Source organism: Chiloscyllium plagiosum, chromosome 11 (assembly GCF_004010195.1).
Source record: "Chiloscyllium plagiosum isolate BGI_BamShark_2017 chromosome 11, ASM401019v2, whole genome shotgun sequence".
NCBI classification, from domain to species: Eukaryota; Metazoa; Chordata; class Chondrichthyes; order Orectolobiformes; family Hemiscylliidae; genus Chiloscyllium; species Chiloscyllium plagiosum.
This window is the reverse complement of record NC_057720.1, coordinates 66315635-66333365: the sequence shown is the minus strand read 5'-3', so window position 1 is coordinate 66333365 and position 17731 is coordinate 66315635. Positions and strand designations below refer to the sequence as shown.

Sequence of the window (17731 nt, the reverse complement as noted above, 5' to 3'; positions counted from 1 at the left end):
TTCGGGGATTATCGAGCATGAGGAATGAAATTAAGAAATAGGTCCTTGAGGGTCATAGGTTCGGATTACTGCCTGAGCCACATGCTAATTGGCATAGGGATAAGAAAATTGTGAAGTAAACACGTGGCTAAGGGAGTGATGTGGGAAAGAGGGTTTCCATTTCTTGGGGCATTGGCATTAGTTTTGGAACTGGGGGATCTGTACTGATGGAATGGTCTCCACCTGAACCGATCTGGAACCAGTGTTCTGGCAAAAAGGATAAATAGGGTGATCACTAGATTTTAAACTAGTGAGTCAGGGGGAAGGGAAAGGGAAAATGACAGGAAGTATCATCGTAAATAAAAAGGCAAGTAGCAGGTTAGCATGTGTGCAGGAGGGTTTAAGTACAAGGCAGACTATGAAAGAAGCGAAAAGGAAGGTTAACTCTGGAATTATTATTAGAGATGCTGGAAATCATGAGGGTAAGAAAGCTAAAAGAAAAGCACTTTAATTGAATGCTCGTAGCACTCATAACAAGATTGATAAGTTAAAAGCACAAATCATCATGAATGAATAAGATTTGGTAGCCATTACCGAGCCATGGTTACACGATGGTCACAACTGGGAGTTAAATATGCAGGGGTATTAGACTATTCAGAAGGACAGACAGGAGGCGGTGTAACTCTGATATTCAGCGATGACATAAGGGTGATGCTGAGAGATGATATAGGTTCTGTGGAGAACAAGGTTGAATCCATTTTGGGTGGAAATTAGAAATTCTAAGAAAAAAAAGTCGCTGATAATCACAACCACCAAATAATAGCATCACTTTGGGACGAGCAATAATAAAGAAATAACTAATGCCTGTAAAAATGGTACCGCAATTATCATAGGGATTTTAATCCACATGTCGTTTGGTCTAACCAGCCCGGTCAGGGTAGCCTTGAGGAGGAGTTTGTTGAATGTATCTGCAGTGGTTTACTTGAATGGTATGCAATGGAACTGATGAGGGAGCAGGCTGTCCTAGATCTGGTCCTGTGTAATGAGACAAGACTAATTAATGACCTCATAGTCAGGGATCCTCTTGAAAGAAGCGATCACTTTATGGTTGAATTTAGAATATAGATGGACAGTGTGAAGATAAAATCCAATACCAGGGTCCTGTGTTTAAACAAGGAAGACTACAATAGAATGAGGGAGGACTTGGCTAAAGTAGACTGGAAAAAAAGATTTTGTGGTGGGAAAGTTGACAAGCAGTGGAGGACTTCTAAAGCAATTTTTCAAAGTGCTCAGCAAAAGTATATTCAGTGAAAAGGAATAAGAAAAGGGACAATCTGCCATGGGTGTCTTTGGAAATAAGGGAGGCTATCAAATTGAAAGAGTGGCCAAGATCAGTGGGAAACTAGAAGATTGAGAAAAAAAAGGTCAACAGAAAGCCGCAAAAAGAGCTATTAAAAAAGTAAGATAGAGCATGAGAAAAAAACTAGCACAGAATATAAAGACAGATAGCAAAAGTTCCTATAAATATATAAAATAATAAAGAGTGGCTAAATTAAATGTTGGTTCTTTAGAGGATGAGAAGGGGCAGTTAGTTATGGGATATGATGAAATGGCTGAGGCATTAAACAGGCATTTTGTATCGGTCTTCACAGTGGAGGACACTAATAACATGCCAGTAATTGATCAAGAAACGAAGGTAGGGGAGGACCTGGAAACAATCATTATTACGGAAGAGGTAGTGTTGGACAAGCTAATGGAGCTAAGGGCAGACAAGTCTCCTGGCCATGATGGAATGCATCCCAGCGTACTAAAAGAGATGGTGGGCGAAATAGCAAGTGCACTGGTGGAAATTTTCCAAAATTCGCTGGACTCAGTTACAGCAGATTGGAAAACAGCAAATGTGATGCCACCATTTAAAAAGGGAGGTAGACAAAAGGTGGGGAATTATAGACTGGTTAGCTTAACCTTGTAGTGGGGTAGATGCTTGAGTCTATTGTCAAGGATGAATAGTAAGGCATCTCGATAGAAATTGTCCTATTGTGCAGACGCAGCATGGGCTCATGAAGGGCAGATCATGCTTTACAAATCTTTTGGAATTCTGTGATGATATTATGAGCAAGGTGGACAATGGGGACTCAGTGGATGTGGTGTACCTAGATTTCCAAAAGGCCTTTGACAAGGTGTCATGTAAGAGTCTGCTACATAAGTTAAAGATGCATGGTGTTAAGGGGTAGAGTATTAGCATGGAAAAATGATTGGTTGACTAACAGAAAGCAAAGAGTGAGGATAAATGAGTGCTATTCTGGCTGGCAATCAGTGACTAATGGTGTGCCTCAGGGATCGGTGTTGGGACTGCAATTATTCACAATGTATATAGATGATTTGGAGTTGGGGACCACGTGTAGTGTGTCAAAGTGTGCAGATGACACTAAGATGAGTGGTAGAGCAAAGTGAACAGAGGACTATGAAACTTTGCAGAGGAACGTAGATACATAGAGTGAGTGGACAAAGGTTTGGCAGATGGAATACAGTGTTAATAAATGTGAAGTCATCATTTTGGTAAGAAGAACAGTAAAAAGGACTATTACTTGAATGGGAAAAAGTTACAGCATGCTGATTTGCAGAGGGACCTGGGTGTCCTTGTGCATGAATGACAGAAGGTAGGTCAGCAGGTAGAACAAGTAAATAGGAAGGCAAATGGAATTTTGTCCTTCACTGCTAGAGGGGTTGTGTTTAAAAGCAGGGAGGTTATGTTGCAGCTGTACAGGATGCTGGTGAGGCCACACCTGAAGTACTGTGTGCAGTTTTGGTCTCCTTGCTTGAGAAAGGATGCACCGGCACTGGAGGGGGTGCAAAGGAGGTTCACTAGGTTTATTCCGGACTTGAGGTTTATGGGGAGAGACTGAGTAGACTGGGAGTATATTCATTGGAATTCAGAAGAATGAGGAGGGACCTTAGAGGGACCCTCTAGAATTAGAGGGGGTAAATTCAGAACAGAAATGCGGAGACATTTCTTCAGCCAGAGAGTGGTGGGCCTGTGGAATTCATTGCCACAGAGTGCAGTGGAGGCTGGGACGCTAAATGTCTTCAAGGCAGAAATTGATAAATTCTTGATGTCACAAGGAATTAAGGGCTACGGGGAGAATGCGGGTAAGTGGAGTTGAAATGCCCATCAGCCATGATTGAATGGCGGAGTGGACTCGATGGGCCGAATGGCCGTATTTCCGCTCCTATGTCTTATGGTCTTATGGAAACATATAAAATTATAAAGGGAATAGATAAGATAGAAGTAGAGAGGATGTTTCCACTGGCAGATGAAGCTAGGACAATAGGGTACAGTCTCGAAATTAGAGAGAGCAGATTTAGAACTGAATTGAGAAGGAACTTCTTCACTCTGAGGGTTGTTAATCTATGGAATTCCTTGCCCAGGGAAGTAGTTGACTCTACTTCAGTAAATGTTTTTAAAGCAAACGTAGATTTTTTTTTGAACAATAAAGGTATTAAGGGATATGGTGAGAGTGTGGGTAAGTGGAGCTGAGTTCACAAACAGATCAGCCATGATCTTATTGAGTGACGAAGCAGGCTCGAAGGGCCAGATGGCCTACTCCTGCTCCTAGTTCTTATGCAAATGCGCATACATGATTAAAGTTAGTAGATCATTTTGAGAAAGTAGTTAATAAAGTATTCTCAGCTTTATGAATAGGTGTATACCTCATAAGAGGGAGGAAGCTATGCTGAACTTACAAACGATATTAGTTTGACCTTAGCTTGAACATGGAATTCATTTCTGAGTGTTGCACTTTAGGAAGAGTGTGAAGGCATCGGAAAAAATGCAAAAAACATTTTGGAGAATGGTTCTGAGGATGATGGATTTCAGTTATAAAAATAGATTGGAGAACCTGGAGTCACTCTCCTTGGAGTAGAGAAGTCTGAGAAGGGATCCAATTGATGTTTTCAAAATCATGAGAAGTCTGGACAGAGTAAACAGAGAAAATGGTCCCACCCATGAAAGAATTGAGAACAAGATGGCACAAGTTTAAAGTAATTAATAAAGAAGCAAAAATGACGCGAGAAAATACTTTTACACACAACAAATGATCCAGGATGGAATGCATTGGGTGTGTGCTGGGTGAGTCCTCCCAAAGGAGAAAGTGAGGACTGCAGATGCTGGGGATCAGAGCTTAACAATGTGTTGCTGGAAAAGCGCAGCAGGTCAGGCAGCATCAAAGGAGAAGGAGAATCGATGTTTCGGGCATGGCTTATGCCCGAAATGTCGATTCTCCTTCTCCTTTGATGCTGCCTGACCTGCTGTGCTTTTCCAGCAACACATTTTTAAGCTCTGAGTCCTCCCAAACCCAGCACTGCTGTTCTGCATTCTGAATCAGATAGCCCACCTGAGCATCAACACATTAACGATACAAACCAACGTGGTTCACAACTATATAGGTCATTCCATTTAACCACTTGGCAGGAACAGTGTAGGTCAGGGAGGACATGTGTTGACCATGTAGCAGTAGCCCCGACTCCACATCTTAGCTCACAAGGGATTCACACTCTCCTGGCTAGCAGTGATGTATTTTAGCTTCACGTAAAGCTGCATTCAAGCACTGAAATTGAATATCAGAAATTTATACGTATGATACCCAGAGATGCTGGAAAACTATTTCCATATTTAATCTAATTCCCTTGTTGACTAACAGTGTAGAACTTGTTTATGCTGTCAAACACATATCAAAGCGAGCCTGTAATGCCAGTAAACAGGATTTTATTTCTCTACACAAATGTGCAGTAACATTATAAACACATTTTTATATGTTTATAACGCATTTTACAAATTAATGCTTGCAGTACAAAGCACAGTACTTACCGCAATATGAGTGTGGAAGGCAGTGTATTTCATATACTTCCTCTTCATGTATAGGGGAACTAAAATTCATGTGGAGTCTACTGAACTCCATGTCAGAATTCTTCATAGAAACTCTCAATTTGTAAACTGTCTGTTAAAGCACCAAACAGTTGAATACAGAAATATTTTCCATTAGACCTAAAAGGTCTGGAATTCATAGAAAAGGTTTATCTGGTTATTTTTCAATCTTTAGACTTGGTGGTATTTGGTGTATAAAGAGGTAATTGATGCCCTTTGTGATTTTATATATGTTAGCCCACATACCATAAACCATGAAGACTTTTGTTTTGAGTCAGATGTCTTGAATATTACTTACAACACTATTTATATTGCAAAACAGCACAGACTTACACACACAGGGCTGAATCCTAACATTTTTAGCCATCAATTTCACTGAGATTCCTGGAGAGTTCCTTGCCTCGTGAGATCTTTCACCGTATCTTACCAAACTCAACTTGTTAACTGCTTATACCAACTGTCTCGCCAGATTGTAGTTCCCTTCTATCACTTGCCATATTTGGAACAACTAGGCAAAAACAAGGACTGCAGATGCTGGAAACCAGAGTTTAGATCAGAGTGGTCTGGAAAAGGTCAGGCAGCATCCGGCCTGAAACGTCGATTTTCCTGCTCCTTGGATGCTGCATGACTTGCTGAGCTTTTCCAGAATCACTCTGATCTAATATTTGGAACAACTCACATTGTCAAGATAGCTTGCAGACAAAGTAATATCCTTGGTGCCAGCACCTTTTTAAAAGGCCATTGCCCATCTGGACAAGCACCATCAGTCGAGAGCTCCCCTATATGATTTCTGACATTGCTGACATTGCCCTGGGCATGGCAGACAAGGGAAATTTGACACCATATTTTTCACACAGAAAGGATGGTACAGACACAGGTGTCCTCTTCCCCAGGAGTAGCAGAGGAGGTCATGACAACAGACCATGCCAACATGGTCTGAGGATGCCCCTGAGTCAGTGCTGTCTTGACTACTTGGAGGAATCAGAGAAATGACCTTCTGCATGCCATGCTGTCACCATCTTCTCTCTGATACTTCACACTCAGTAACTCTGCTCCTGCACCCAGCTCCCACCATGGCTCATGCTCTACACTCTCACAACTGCTGTAATATCTTCCATCACTTGTCGTCACCTACCCTAACCCTGACAGCACTAACCCTGTGTGCTCTCTGTGCTGCCTGCTCACTCACTCAGGACACCTGCAACAACAATAACAGCTGTGCCACCCATTTTCATCTCCCTTATTAACTGTCTCTTTCATTCCAGGAGGAAAGAAGCCGACAATAGGACAGAAAGAGTCAAAATGAGCAGTGGTCTGTCTGACATGACTCCTCATTCTTTATGTGAAGATGATCCTTACCCTGATAGATCTGAGTGGCTAACTGACCGTCTGCAAGTCCCAGGACAGGTGTTGGAGGGTGCCAATGACTTATTGCGCCAGGATCCCTAGACTAGATCCAAAGACTATTTTCCTTGACTGAGGACTGCTTACAACCATGACAAGCCTCCTGGCTTTGTGTTTGCATTAAATGGCACAGCAGTATGGCAACATACTGAGAGCCTCATTATATTATAGAGAAGCAAAGTGCAAAATAGCAAGGCAAGGCACAGATGCTGTGAATATGCAGGTACCCTCAAAGTGAGTGAGCACTGACAGCAACTTGGTGCAACAACAGTGATATTTGCCATTACCCTGAGATGCAGCATTGAAGTACTGAACGCAGATTGGAGAGATGCCATGAAGGTTTTTGAGGCTGACACATTCCTGATGCCAAAGTCCGTGGTTATGGCGTGTGTGTAACTGGTGCTCATGGATCGTGCCCTGAGAGGGTGGAGCCGGGTGTCCAACAAGGAGTTCCTTTAGAGAAAGTGGCAAGTTGAAGCTCTGACTTCTATATTTAGAATTCTTGGCATCTAGCTTGCTCGCTGCAGGTGATACAATAGTAGGCTGCATATTAATAATGTGGCATTCACAACTAATAAGGTCATTAACCAGCAATATTCTGACTTTTAGGGAACTTGCCACTCACTAGTGAGAATCTTACCTTGTTGCCCAGAACCTAGTTAAAAGATGCAGCTCGTTGCTCCCAAAATCAAGATAAACCTCATTAGACTTCTTGTGCGACTCTGTCACATTTCTTGCTATAATGCACATAGTTCAGGACCCTATAAGTTCCATCTATAGATTGGATTCTGTGCTTACTGATGTTACTGTACATTATACACACATAACTCACTGATGGATACTGTTATGCAGTTATTATCACATTGTAATTTTCTTATCGGTACATTGCCTGTGGAGCCTGGAATCTATGCCGCAGTGATATATATATAGTAATATACTGTAAAATGTTAGGGGCTTACGGCAAAATTTTCCCTGTGGGCTTCAGAATCCCATATTTAGTCCAGTTATCACCTGTCATTTTCTTGATTTGGCAAATTAACCAGAGGCTGTGTTAGCTTTTGAATTAAGGACAGTATGTTGACTTTCAGAGCTGGAGGGCTAGTAAGAGTATCCCTTTCAAAGTAACTGAACTATATTCAGCATTTTAGCAATCAAACTAAAATATAGACCATGCTGCCAGCCACCATTATAGAATTGATGTGTTTGCATGCATGTGGGGCTCTGCGTGTCTGGGTGTGGGAGAGAGGTGTATGTATGGTGGCAGCATGAAGTCCCTCCAAAGAGTGGCCTGTTGCTGCAACTGAAGCCCGGCAGGTGTGAGGGTGTCCCAGCCTTCTGGAGATGCAGGCTTCCCAGCCTTCTGCTAGGTACCTCCACTGTTTTCTATTGCCCTTCAGGAACCTGGAGGCAGACTAGAAAAACCCAATTGGCCTCTGCCAACAGACCGTAGCAGGCTTTCAGTTAGTTGAGCCTGCTAGTTGTGTGCAATTAGACCTGCGATCTCTTCCATTCCTGCCTTGGAGAAAGTAACTCAGACGTAAAAGAGAGCCTGGGAAAATGCATGCCTGGTGGCAGCACAAACCTCTGCGCCTGCTACCTCAGTGTCTGCCCTCATTGTATCCTAAAGGTTCAGTCCTTAATGTTTAGATTTAGCACAGTGTGGTGTTGATGATTAGTGGTCAGACAACACACCACAACTTTCTATGATGGATCACTAACTGACAGTAAATGTCAATGCTGGAATCTGTCTGCTTTCATTTTGTGATAGTGGCCTCACTGAAACATTTGTAAAGCCAGAAGTGACTAATTCTAATTGAGTTATGATGTTCCCACAGTCAAGTCTTGTTTGATGACAATTTCTTTAAATATTTAGACAATATGATAATATTCTAGAGCAGTGGACAATATTTGTTGAAGGAATACTTTTTATCTTGTTCTTTCCTTTTTTTGTGAAGCTACGTTCGGGCAATGAACTTGAAACAGAAATGATGAATGATTGCCTGGCTAATCAGCCTCTTCAACCTTTGACTTCGCCTCCTAATTTAACAAGTAACACAGCTGGAAGATCTATGACAGTCAATCATGAGATATATCCAGGTATGTTTTAACTGTTTTAAAATAAAGCTTCCTTTCTAATAGAACATCATGGAGAACTGAATTATAATGTCTACCATAATGGGGTGGGGATCCCACAATATTCCCATCACCGTATATGAAGATGGAAGAGTTTGTAAAATAATGCAGATTGACCTTCCCACCCAACCTGACTTGTCTTCCATACTGTGGTGGCCAAGGAAGCTGACGAGCAGCCTGCTTGCTCCGAGGCCTATTGAGGTCATTTTAGGGCCAAATAATCTCAGCATGACCCTCGTTCATTCTTGGTACTGCTGTGGCTATAGAGTTACTGGTCAATCTCATTGGCTGGTGACTCTCGAGGGTGGAAGCACTTTCCGGATGGGAGTTCGATATCCTGCTGTGAATCAATTAAGTTGCTCCAAACACGCTTTCTCTGTGTGCATCTGAATTTCGACTGGGCAGACTGACAACCATTCTCTTGGTTAGGGGAGATAGGGAATATGTCACTGGGAGAAAGTGAGGACTGCAGATGCTGGGGATCAGAGCTTAAAAATGTGTTGCTGGAAAAGCGCAGCAGGTTAGGCAGCATCAAAGGAGAAGGAGAATTGACGTTTCGGGCATAAGCCTGAAGAAGGGCTTATGCCCGAAACGTCGATTCTCCTTCTCCTTTGATGCTGCCTGACCTGCTGCGCTTTTCCAGCAACACATTTTTAAGCAATATGTCAGCTGTAAAATCCAGCTCATTATCTATGACTAAATTGAGAAACATTAAATGAAGTGTTGCCATACAATATATTACTCCTTTTCAGAACTACCTAATTTTTTCACCTTGTCACCATCCAATCTACTTTCAACAACAGCCTTTATCATCATCTCCGCAACTTAAGTTTGTTTTTTTCTCCCTTGGTATCAACAGGCTTCTCTTTGAGGTGTCTTGTGCTTGAGGAATATAATCTCTTGTAGATTGCAGATGTAAAACACCAAGATTGATTTATGGGTGACACTGTGGCTAGCACTGCTGCCTCACAGTGCCATGGACCCGGGTTTGAATCCACCCTCAGGCGACTGTGTGGAGTTTGCACATTCTCCCTGTGTCTGCGTGGGTTTCCTTTGGGTGCTCCGGTTTCCTCCCACAATCCAACAATGTACAGGTCAAGTGAATTGGCCCTGATAAATTGCGCATAGTGTTCAGGGATGCCTAGGTTAGGTACATTAGTCAGGGGTAAATATGGGGGAATGGGTTTGGGGAATTACTCTTCCAAGGGTCAGTGTGGACTTGTTGGGCTGAAGGGCCTGTTTCCACACTGTAGGGATTCTGTTAAAAAAAAGAAAAATGAGATAAATCTCGAAGTTGTCAAGAGATTACACCATGCTTCAGTTTTTAAAGACTTTGATGGAATGAAGAAGGGAGACAGAGGGAATAAAGAGTTTCAAAGTTAGAGCTCCTGAGAAAGATGAGTCAATGCACTTTATCAATTAAAATGTCAGATAGGTGACATTGGACACTGGTTTAAACTAATCCAGAAATTTGTAGGAATGCAGTCAGTAGAGCAACATAAAAAAAGTAAATAGTTTACAAAAATGTCATCCTGACAGCAATATCAAGACAAGTTTTAATACTGTGGAGTAGAAGGAAAAGCATCTGGGAAAAGTGCGATTGTAATGGAGATTAGCACATGACCCATCCTGCTGTGTTTATATTCCTCATAAGTTACAGCACAGTGCAGAATATAAACCTGAAACATTTCAAACGATTTACAAGAGTTTACCCAGATCGCTCCCATCCCCCCTCCCAACTCCAGCTAATGTGCCTTCATTTTTGGTGCCAGTTTGTCTCCAATGCATATTCTGGACCCCATTTTACTTGCTTTCCAAACTTGGCAGGTACTATGGTGATAACCACAGGCATAACATTAGCTAGTTTTTTTTTTAAACAAATGGAGCCAAACAGTGAACCAGTTGATTGATGATCCCAATGTTAAACATTTAAGCATATAGAAATGTTTTTGAGATTGTGTAACACAGAATCAAAAAACATTAACGAGAGTTTCAACACTTAGCAACAGATGTTATCCCTTTGGATGAGTGAACGGAAACTGATCCTTGTATTTACGATAGGAAAGCAGCTAATTGTATGTTAGGCTAAAGGTGAAGGAGAGACAGGAGAATTTTTTTTTATTTGGTTAAAGTACTCCCTTTGTGTATTAAAAAATATCTTAATGGAGAAGTTAAACTTCAACATCTCCCTGTTGGTAGACCAGGATCTAATGTGAACTAAACTCCTTTGCAACTGGGTTGTGTTTTAGAGGAGCCTAAGGCACTTTGACCTACTCACTCAGGGATGCAAGTTGTTGTCTCTGTACGTAATATATTTTGCTCGTGGCATGTTTTCCAGGGTCAGGTTCTGGCTGGCTTCCAGGTTGCTCTAACTTGGCTTTCAGGTTGCTTTGGACTCTGAATCGACTCCAGATTGGATTAGCTTTGAGATTGATCTGGTTTGATTTTGATATTGTCGCCCTCATTAAAGTCACTAAAATGACATCACAATGCCCTTTCCCTTGTCAGTCGGGATTGGCCAAACATGGTTTTGGAAGGAGTGCGAAATCTAACAGCAAATACAGCAAACCTTTTTATTAACCAGCAGCTATGAGACAAGAAATGTGCTGGTTGATCAAATATTTTGATTCATTATGTGGTCCACATAGTCAATGTAAGAATCACATACTAAGTAACAGAAACATAGTGTGGGGGTTGGGGGGGGTTGGTGGTAGACGATATGGTTGTTATACTTTATTTACAGCATAAATTACTTAAATAAAAATGCATCTTTGCCTTAAATAAAATTTACCGGCAGATAACCTTCTCACTCGCACCTCCAACTGACTACTTGGACATCGCGGAGATTGCAATAACACAGTAAACTTCGGTATTTCAGGCATATAGTTTTTGCCAGTTTATTGAGAGTGCAGGTTCATAAGGCGCTTGTTAAAACAAGGTTTGCTGTATATTCATACCTCTTGGCAAATCTCCTGTCGTGATGCAGGCAGTGGGAAGAAACATTTTGTTTATAAGGGCAGGAGCAATATTCCTGAAGAAGGGCCTGTGCCCGAAACGTCGAATCTCCTGTTCCCTGGATGCTGCCTGACCTGCTGTGCTGTTCCAGCAATAAAGTTTCAACTTTGATCTCCAGTATCTGCAGACCTCACTTTCTCCCAGGAGCAATATGTCACATACATGTGCAATGTCTCATTCTCTGGTTAAGGAAGTGCTCAGTTTTGGTTTAGGCGAGCAGTCTAATAATTTCTACAAATTCTCAGATCACACAGAAGCTAGTTGCTTTGATTTTCTTTTGTAATACAGTTTTTAAAATGCTGGTTGTTCATTTATAAGTACATATTTATTAAACCTTTAGTTGTTTTATCGTCACTGCAGTGAATATGTTCATTTCAAGTAACTGATGTGCCTGATGTTAAGATTATTTCCATAAAAATGTTATATAAATTTATACTGAATGGGATGACAGTTTCAAAAAAGAATGACTTGCATTTATGTACATATTTCAAGACCACTGACATTGGAAGGCACTTTACTGCCATCAACTTGATTTTGAAGTGTAGTCTTCACTTTTGAAGTGAAGTATAATGTAGGAATGGGACACTCCATTTGTGCACGGCCAACTCATAAATAGATTACCTGGTAATCTATTTCTATGATGTTGACCGTGGGATGAATATTGACTCGGACACTGGAGATACCTCTCTTGCATTCCTTCAAAAGTAGGGTCACAGGATCTTTTGAATTCATCTGAGCAGATAGGGTCCCAAGAAGGAATGTCTAATCATACAGTACACCCTCAGTAATATATTGGTATGTCAACTTTGACTTTTGTGCTCGACTTTAAAGTGGGATTTGAATGGCCCTTGTGACTGAGAGGGAAGAGTGCTACCAACTGAATCATATCTATCGAAACAAATCAAAACTAAAGATCATAACTAACTCAGGCCTTTGAACATACGGGGGTAATTTGAAAAGGTGGAAACCAATAGGATGGATTATATCTGATTTTATATATCATGTGGGAGGATTAAGTTAAAACTAACTTCATCGTTTTTGAAGAATAAAATAAAGATAGAAGAACTTCCTATTTTGAACAGATAAATGGAATTTTTGTTGTTCATTTAGGGATGTACAATTGCTCTCCCACCAGCAGTGGACCAGCAGCAACTGCTTTATCATCTCCTCAGCTTACCCGAAGTTCTTCATCGCTTTACCCTTCCATCGAAGGGGACCTGCACAGCCCACATGGTCATCTTCCACAACTGACTACAGTGGAGAACACCAGACAAGGGTAAGGTTTATAGAAACAGTGCCGGAGAAACTCAACAACTCAGCATCTGTGGACAGAGAAACAGAACTGACATTGTGCCTAATGAGTCAAATGGACTCGAAATGTTAACTCTGTTGCTCTGTCCACAGATGCTGAGTTGCTGGGTTTCTCCAGCACTCTCTGCTTTTATTTCAGATTTCCAGTGTCCACAGTATTTTCCTTTTCTAAGGTTTACAGAATTCAAGAATTACGCATACAATGAGTTTGACTCCAATCCCAGCTGTCTGAACATGTAAATAAATGAGCAAATAGAGTTCACTTGCTGTCCAGAGATCAAAATTATTGAGTTTGGATCAGAGGTCTGTCATAAAAGTCTGTATGTTTTTAATATTCTATAGGAGCTTATTCTTCAATATGTTCACTTTCAATTCATCATTGGCTGATTGGAACCAGCTAACCCAAATGGAATACACAGTTTATCAAGCCTAGGATGACCAAAACCTATGCCTCATTGCTATGTTTAAAGTTCTTTTCCCTGATGTTGCTATTATATTGGAAGAAACATTATATAGAATCGTAAAGACATGGGAAATGTTTGGTTTCTCACATTTATATACTACAGTGAAATTTGCTGCAAGTGCTTTTTTTGTTCTGTCAATTAGTCTTTTTAAGCAAAGAGGAATAATAAGTTGCTTTTTAAAATGCAATGAAGAGGATTGCAGCAGCTATTTCAGCAAGAGGTTGGTATTAATGATTAACAGTGTAATGTTTACAGCCCTTCCTGAAAGAGAGGTAAATAGCAAATCCTTATTATTTCATGTTCATATGTTTCAATAAGAAATGCAAGTTGCCTAAAGTACATCAGAACTTCAATAAATCTTCCAGACTTTCCTGTCCAGAAATTGGATTGTGGAAGTGTGTCAATAACTTGTGTCAATAACTTGTGCCTATCAAAGGGAGGCTGTGGTGTCACTAGTTTAAAAATTCGGAGTCCTTAATGGTTTGTAGATTTGGGGTTCAAATCTCACCAGGGCAGATGGTGAAATTTGATATCAATTTTAAAAATATCTAATGGTGACCATTGTCAAATGTTATAAGAATCCATCTGGTTCATTAATGCACTTTCGGGAAGGAAATTTGCCGTCCTTACCTGGTCTGGCCTACATGTAACTCCAGATCCAAGGAATGTGGTTACCTGTGAAATGGCCAAGCAATCACTCTGTTCAGCGGCAATAAGGGATGAACAATAAATGCAGATCCAGCCAGTGACACCCACATCTTATGAATAAAAAAGAAAGTATTCCAGACAGTGTGCAAACTTTTCTGCTACTGTTATTTTAATGACAGTAGTATGCAGTCAATGCTGAATGTGTTATTGAGTGGTTGTACTCTTCAACATGTGAGGCTAGCACCACATGAAGCTTGCTTGTTTGGATGGGCTGAGTGGAGGTCACGTGATGCAACGCCAGATATCTTGACACAAGAAGAGAGAGCTCCTGTCCCCAAAAGGACTAGGAACATCCCAGACAGACTGAGAAGGCAGTGAGAGCAGATAATTGTAATTGCTTGAAGTGTTGCCATTGACAACATGGCTGTCGTGTTACAAGATGTTTGACAAACTCACATAAATGGTCAAAGTCAATGAATTAACTTCACAGAGCAGTTCCTTACAAAGGAAGGATCAGCCTCTCTCACTGCTTCATTCACCATATCCACTTCATTAACTTATCAACAATATCTATTTATTATGACACAATTCATTCATAGCTTCACCTCACTCTCACTTACTTTAGCACTAATGCAGGTCACACACTCACATTTCATGCTTTGCATACACTGCCAGCTTTTCAATTATGGCAAATACACCTTCCAAACACTTTGCACCATATTCACAGATACGCGTAACCTTCTTTTGCAGACAATAAGGCTCACAATCAGAGGAAGCAACTCCTATCCAGTGGGATATGCAGACACAGTTTCATGTCTGTCTCAGGCTCATGGAGGAAATGATGTTCTCAGTCATAGGAATGATTACAACCCAGGCTGTGTCCAACAATGAATTTGAAACCTACATTGAGCTTGGACTAGTTTGAGGATGACATTTCATTCCTATTTCATCTACCTTTCTTCATCCCTCGTTCTGTAATCTATCCTGATTTGCAAGTATGCACCTCTTGCTTTTTCCCCTTCCTTCACCCACCCCCACCCTTGTACCTTTATCCTTTCAGAGCCTGAAAACTGACATCTGGTGAACAACTGGTGGCAGGGCCATAACAGCAAGAAGAATAAGAAACAGATGAAGGGGAAACAGTAGTGAATTTAGAGAATCTCCGCGGTTTGCTCCTCTTCTCTTCATTTTAATCCTTCATAGGCTCAATTTGTAGTTTGATGACCTGTAATATAGTCTATCCTGGTGTAATTTGTCGACAGTCAGTCACATGAGAAGGTTATAAGGAGAAACTATTATTTTTAATGTACATTTCCTAGATTGGAGGTTTATTGTTTATCTTGCAGCTTGCTTTTGAATGATAGGTGAACCTATGTTCTGTGTGAATGCATTGGATAACAGAACTATCTGGAGAATAACAGAATCATTACACTCTACTTCCTTTGAACATTCTCCTTTCACATTTTACTCTGTTTAAAATTGCTTAATCATTTTTGCAAGATTTGTAATTTTTTTAACTTTTAGTCTTTTCAATCTCAGCACCCAATTTTAGGATTTGGCTCTTCAGCGTTTTCTCAACTATTATAATTTGTAGATCTCTTTTCTGATCAGAAAACTAAAGAAAAATATCAGTGAAAAAAGACGGCAGTTTGTGAAATAAAAAGGAAATATTGGTAAATCATTTGCAGTGGCAATTGACGTGATGTCCTTGATTGAGAGGATGGACTCTACAGCTGTCTTACGTATACAATTAAAACAAATCAATCAGGATAAATCAGTGGAATAACCACCTCATCCATCTCCCAAAAGGCCCCACATCTTATGGTGGAATTTCGTCTCCTGAGAATTTAAAAACTAGATCAAACATCTACGACACCAATTGTATCAGACTAGGCCAATTGGAGTGATAAAAATCTGGAAAAATTCTTTGAGTTCCTTTAAATTATTGAAACTATTCCAAAGAACCAAATTTACCATGATTGTAATGCAATCTCAATCTCATTTAGAAACTTTTCCATCTCTTTCTTGAAGGTACACAGTGAATGAATCAGGAACCATCTTACAATTTGGGATTTTGTTCCACAGTTGAATATTCTTTGGATAAAGAAGAGTTGCCTCACATATAAATCAGGGAAAAATTAATTATAAACTTGACCCTTGGTCTATCCCCACGTATCCGATTGAAATAATCTGTCAGTGTGTGCATAGTTTAGGTCCTTAATTATTCTAAAGATCTCATCAAGCCATCACTGAATCTACACTTCTCTAAACTATACATTTAATATTTAGGTAGCTAAAGATTTATGAAACAAGAATGATTGTTGTGATTCCTTCCCTAACAGAACATAAAACACAGAATTCTACAGCACAGTACAGGCCCTTCGGCCCTCGATGTTGCGCCAACCTGTCATACCAATCTGAAGCCCATCTAACCTACACTATTCCATGTACGTCCATATGCTTGTCCAATGACGACTCAAATGTACTTAAAGTTGGCGAATCTATTACCGTTGCAGGTAAAGCATTCCATACCCTTACTACTCTCTGAGTAAAGAAACTACCTCTGACATCTGTCCTATATCTATCATCCCTCAATTTAAAGCTATGCCCCCTTGTGCTCACCGTCACCATATTGGAAAAAGGCTCTCCCTGTCCACCCTACCTAAACCTCTGATTAACTTATATGTATCTATTAAGTCATCTCTCAACCTTCTTCTCTCTAACAAAAACAGCCTCAAGTCCCTTAGCCTTTCCTCGTAAGACCTTCCCTCCATACCAGGCAACATTCTAGTAAATCTCCTCTGCACCCTTTCCAAAGCTTCCTTCTTATAATGCGGTGACCAGAACTGTGGTCCAAGTGCGGCCGCACCAGAGTTTTGTACAGCTGCAGCATAACCTCATGGTTCCGGAACTCGGTCCCTCTAGTAATAAAAGCTAAAACACTGTATGCCTTCTTAACAACCCTGTCAACCTGGGTGGCAACTTTCAAGGATCTGTGTACCTGGACACCGAGATCCCTCTGCTCATCTACACTACCAAGAATCTTACCATTAGCCCAGTACTTTGCATTCCAGTTACTCCAACCAAAGTGAATCAACTCACACTTGTCCGCATTAAACTCTATTTGCTACCTCTCAGCCCAGCTCTGCAGCTTATCTATGTCTCTCTGTAACCTTCGTCACTACCCACAACTCCACCGACCTTAGTATCGTCTGCAAATTTACTAACCCACCCTTCTACGCCGTCATCCAAGTCATTTTTAAAAATGACGAACAGCAGTGGGCCCAACACCGACCCTTGCGGAACACCACTAGTAACTGGACTCCAGGATGAACATTTCCCATCAACCACCACCCTCTGTCTTCTTTCAGCAAGCCAATTACTGATCCGAACTGTGATATCTCCCACAATCCCATTCCTCCGCATTTTGTACAATAGCCTACTGTGGGAACTTTATCGAACATCTTGCTGAAATCCATATACACCACATCAACCAGTTTACTCTCATCTACCTGTTTGGTCACCTTCTCAAAGAATTCAATAAGGTTTGTGAGGCATGACCTACCCTTCACAAAACCGTGCTGACTATCCCTAATCAAATTATTCTTTTCTATTTGATTATAAATCCTATCTCTTATAACCTTTTCCAACACTTTACCAACAACGGAAGTAAGGCTCACTGGTCTATAATTACCAAGGTTGTCTCTACTCCCCTTCTTGAACAGGGGAACCATATTTGCTGTCCTCCAGTCCTCTGGCACTATTCCTGTAGCTAATGACGATTTAAAGATCAATACCAAAGGCTCGACAATCTCCTCCCTGCTTCCCAGAGGATCCTAGGATAAATCCCATC

The 17731-nt window shown here is 40.9% G+C and overlaps 1 protein-coding gene across 6 annotated transcripts in view; it reads left to right on the top strand.

Moving 5' to 3' along the window:
* The window catches only part of LOC122554496 (zinc finger protein GLIS3), a 455475-nt gene that overhangs the window by 314637 nt on the left and 123107 nt on the right, over nt 1-17731 (top strand). For all 6 annotated transcript variants that reach the window (XM_043699622.1, XM_043699620.1, XM_043699621.1 and 3 more), the window contains 2 exons: nt 8263-8404; nt 12566-12731. In XM_043699622.1, the coding sequence (XP_043555557.1) occupies nt 8263-8404; nt 12566-12731 (308 nt within the window). The remainder of the gene's footprint in view (nt 1-8262; nt 8405-12565; nt 12732-17731) is intronic.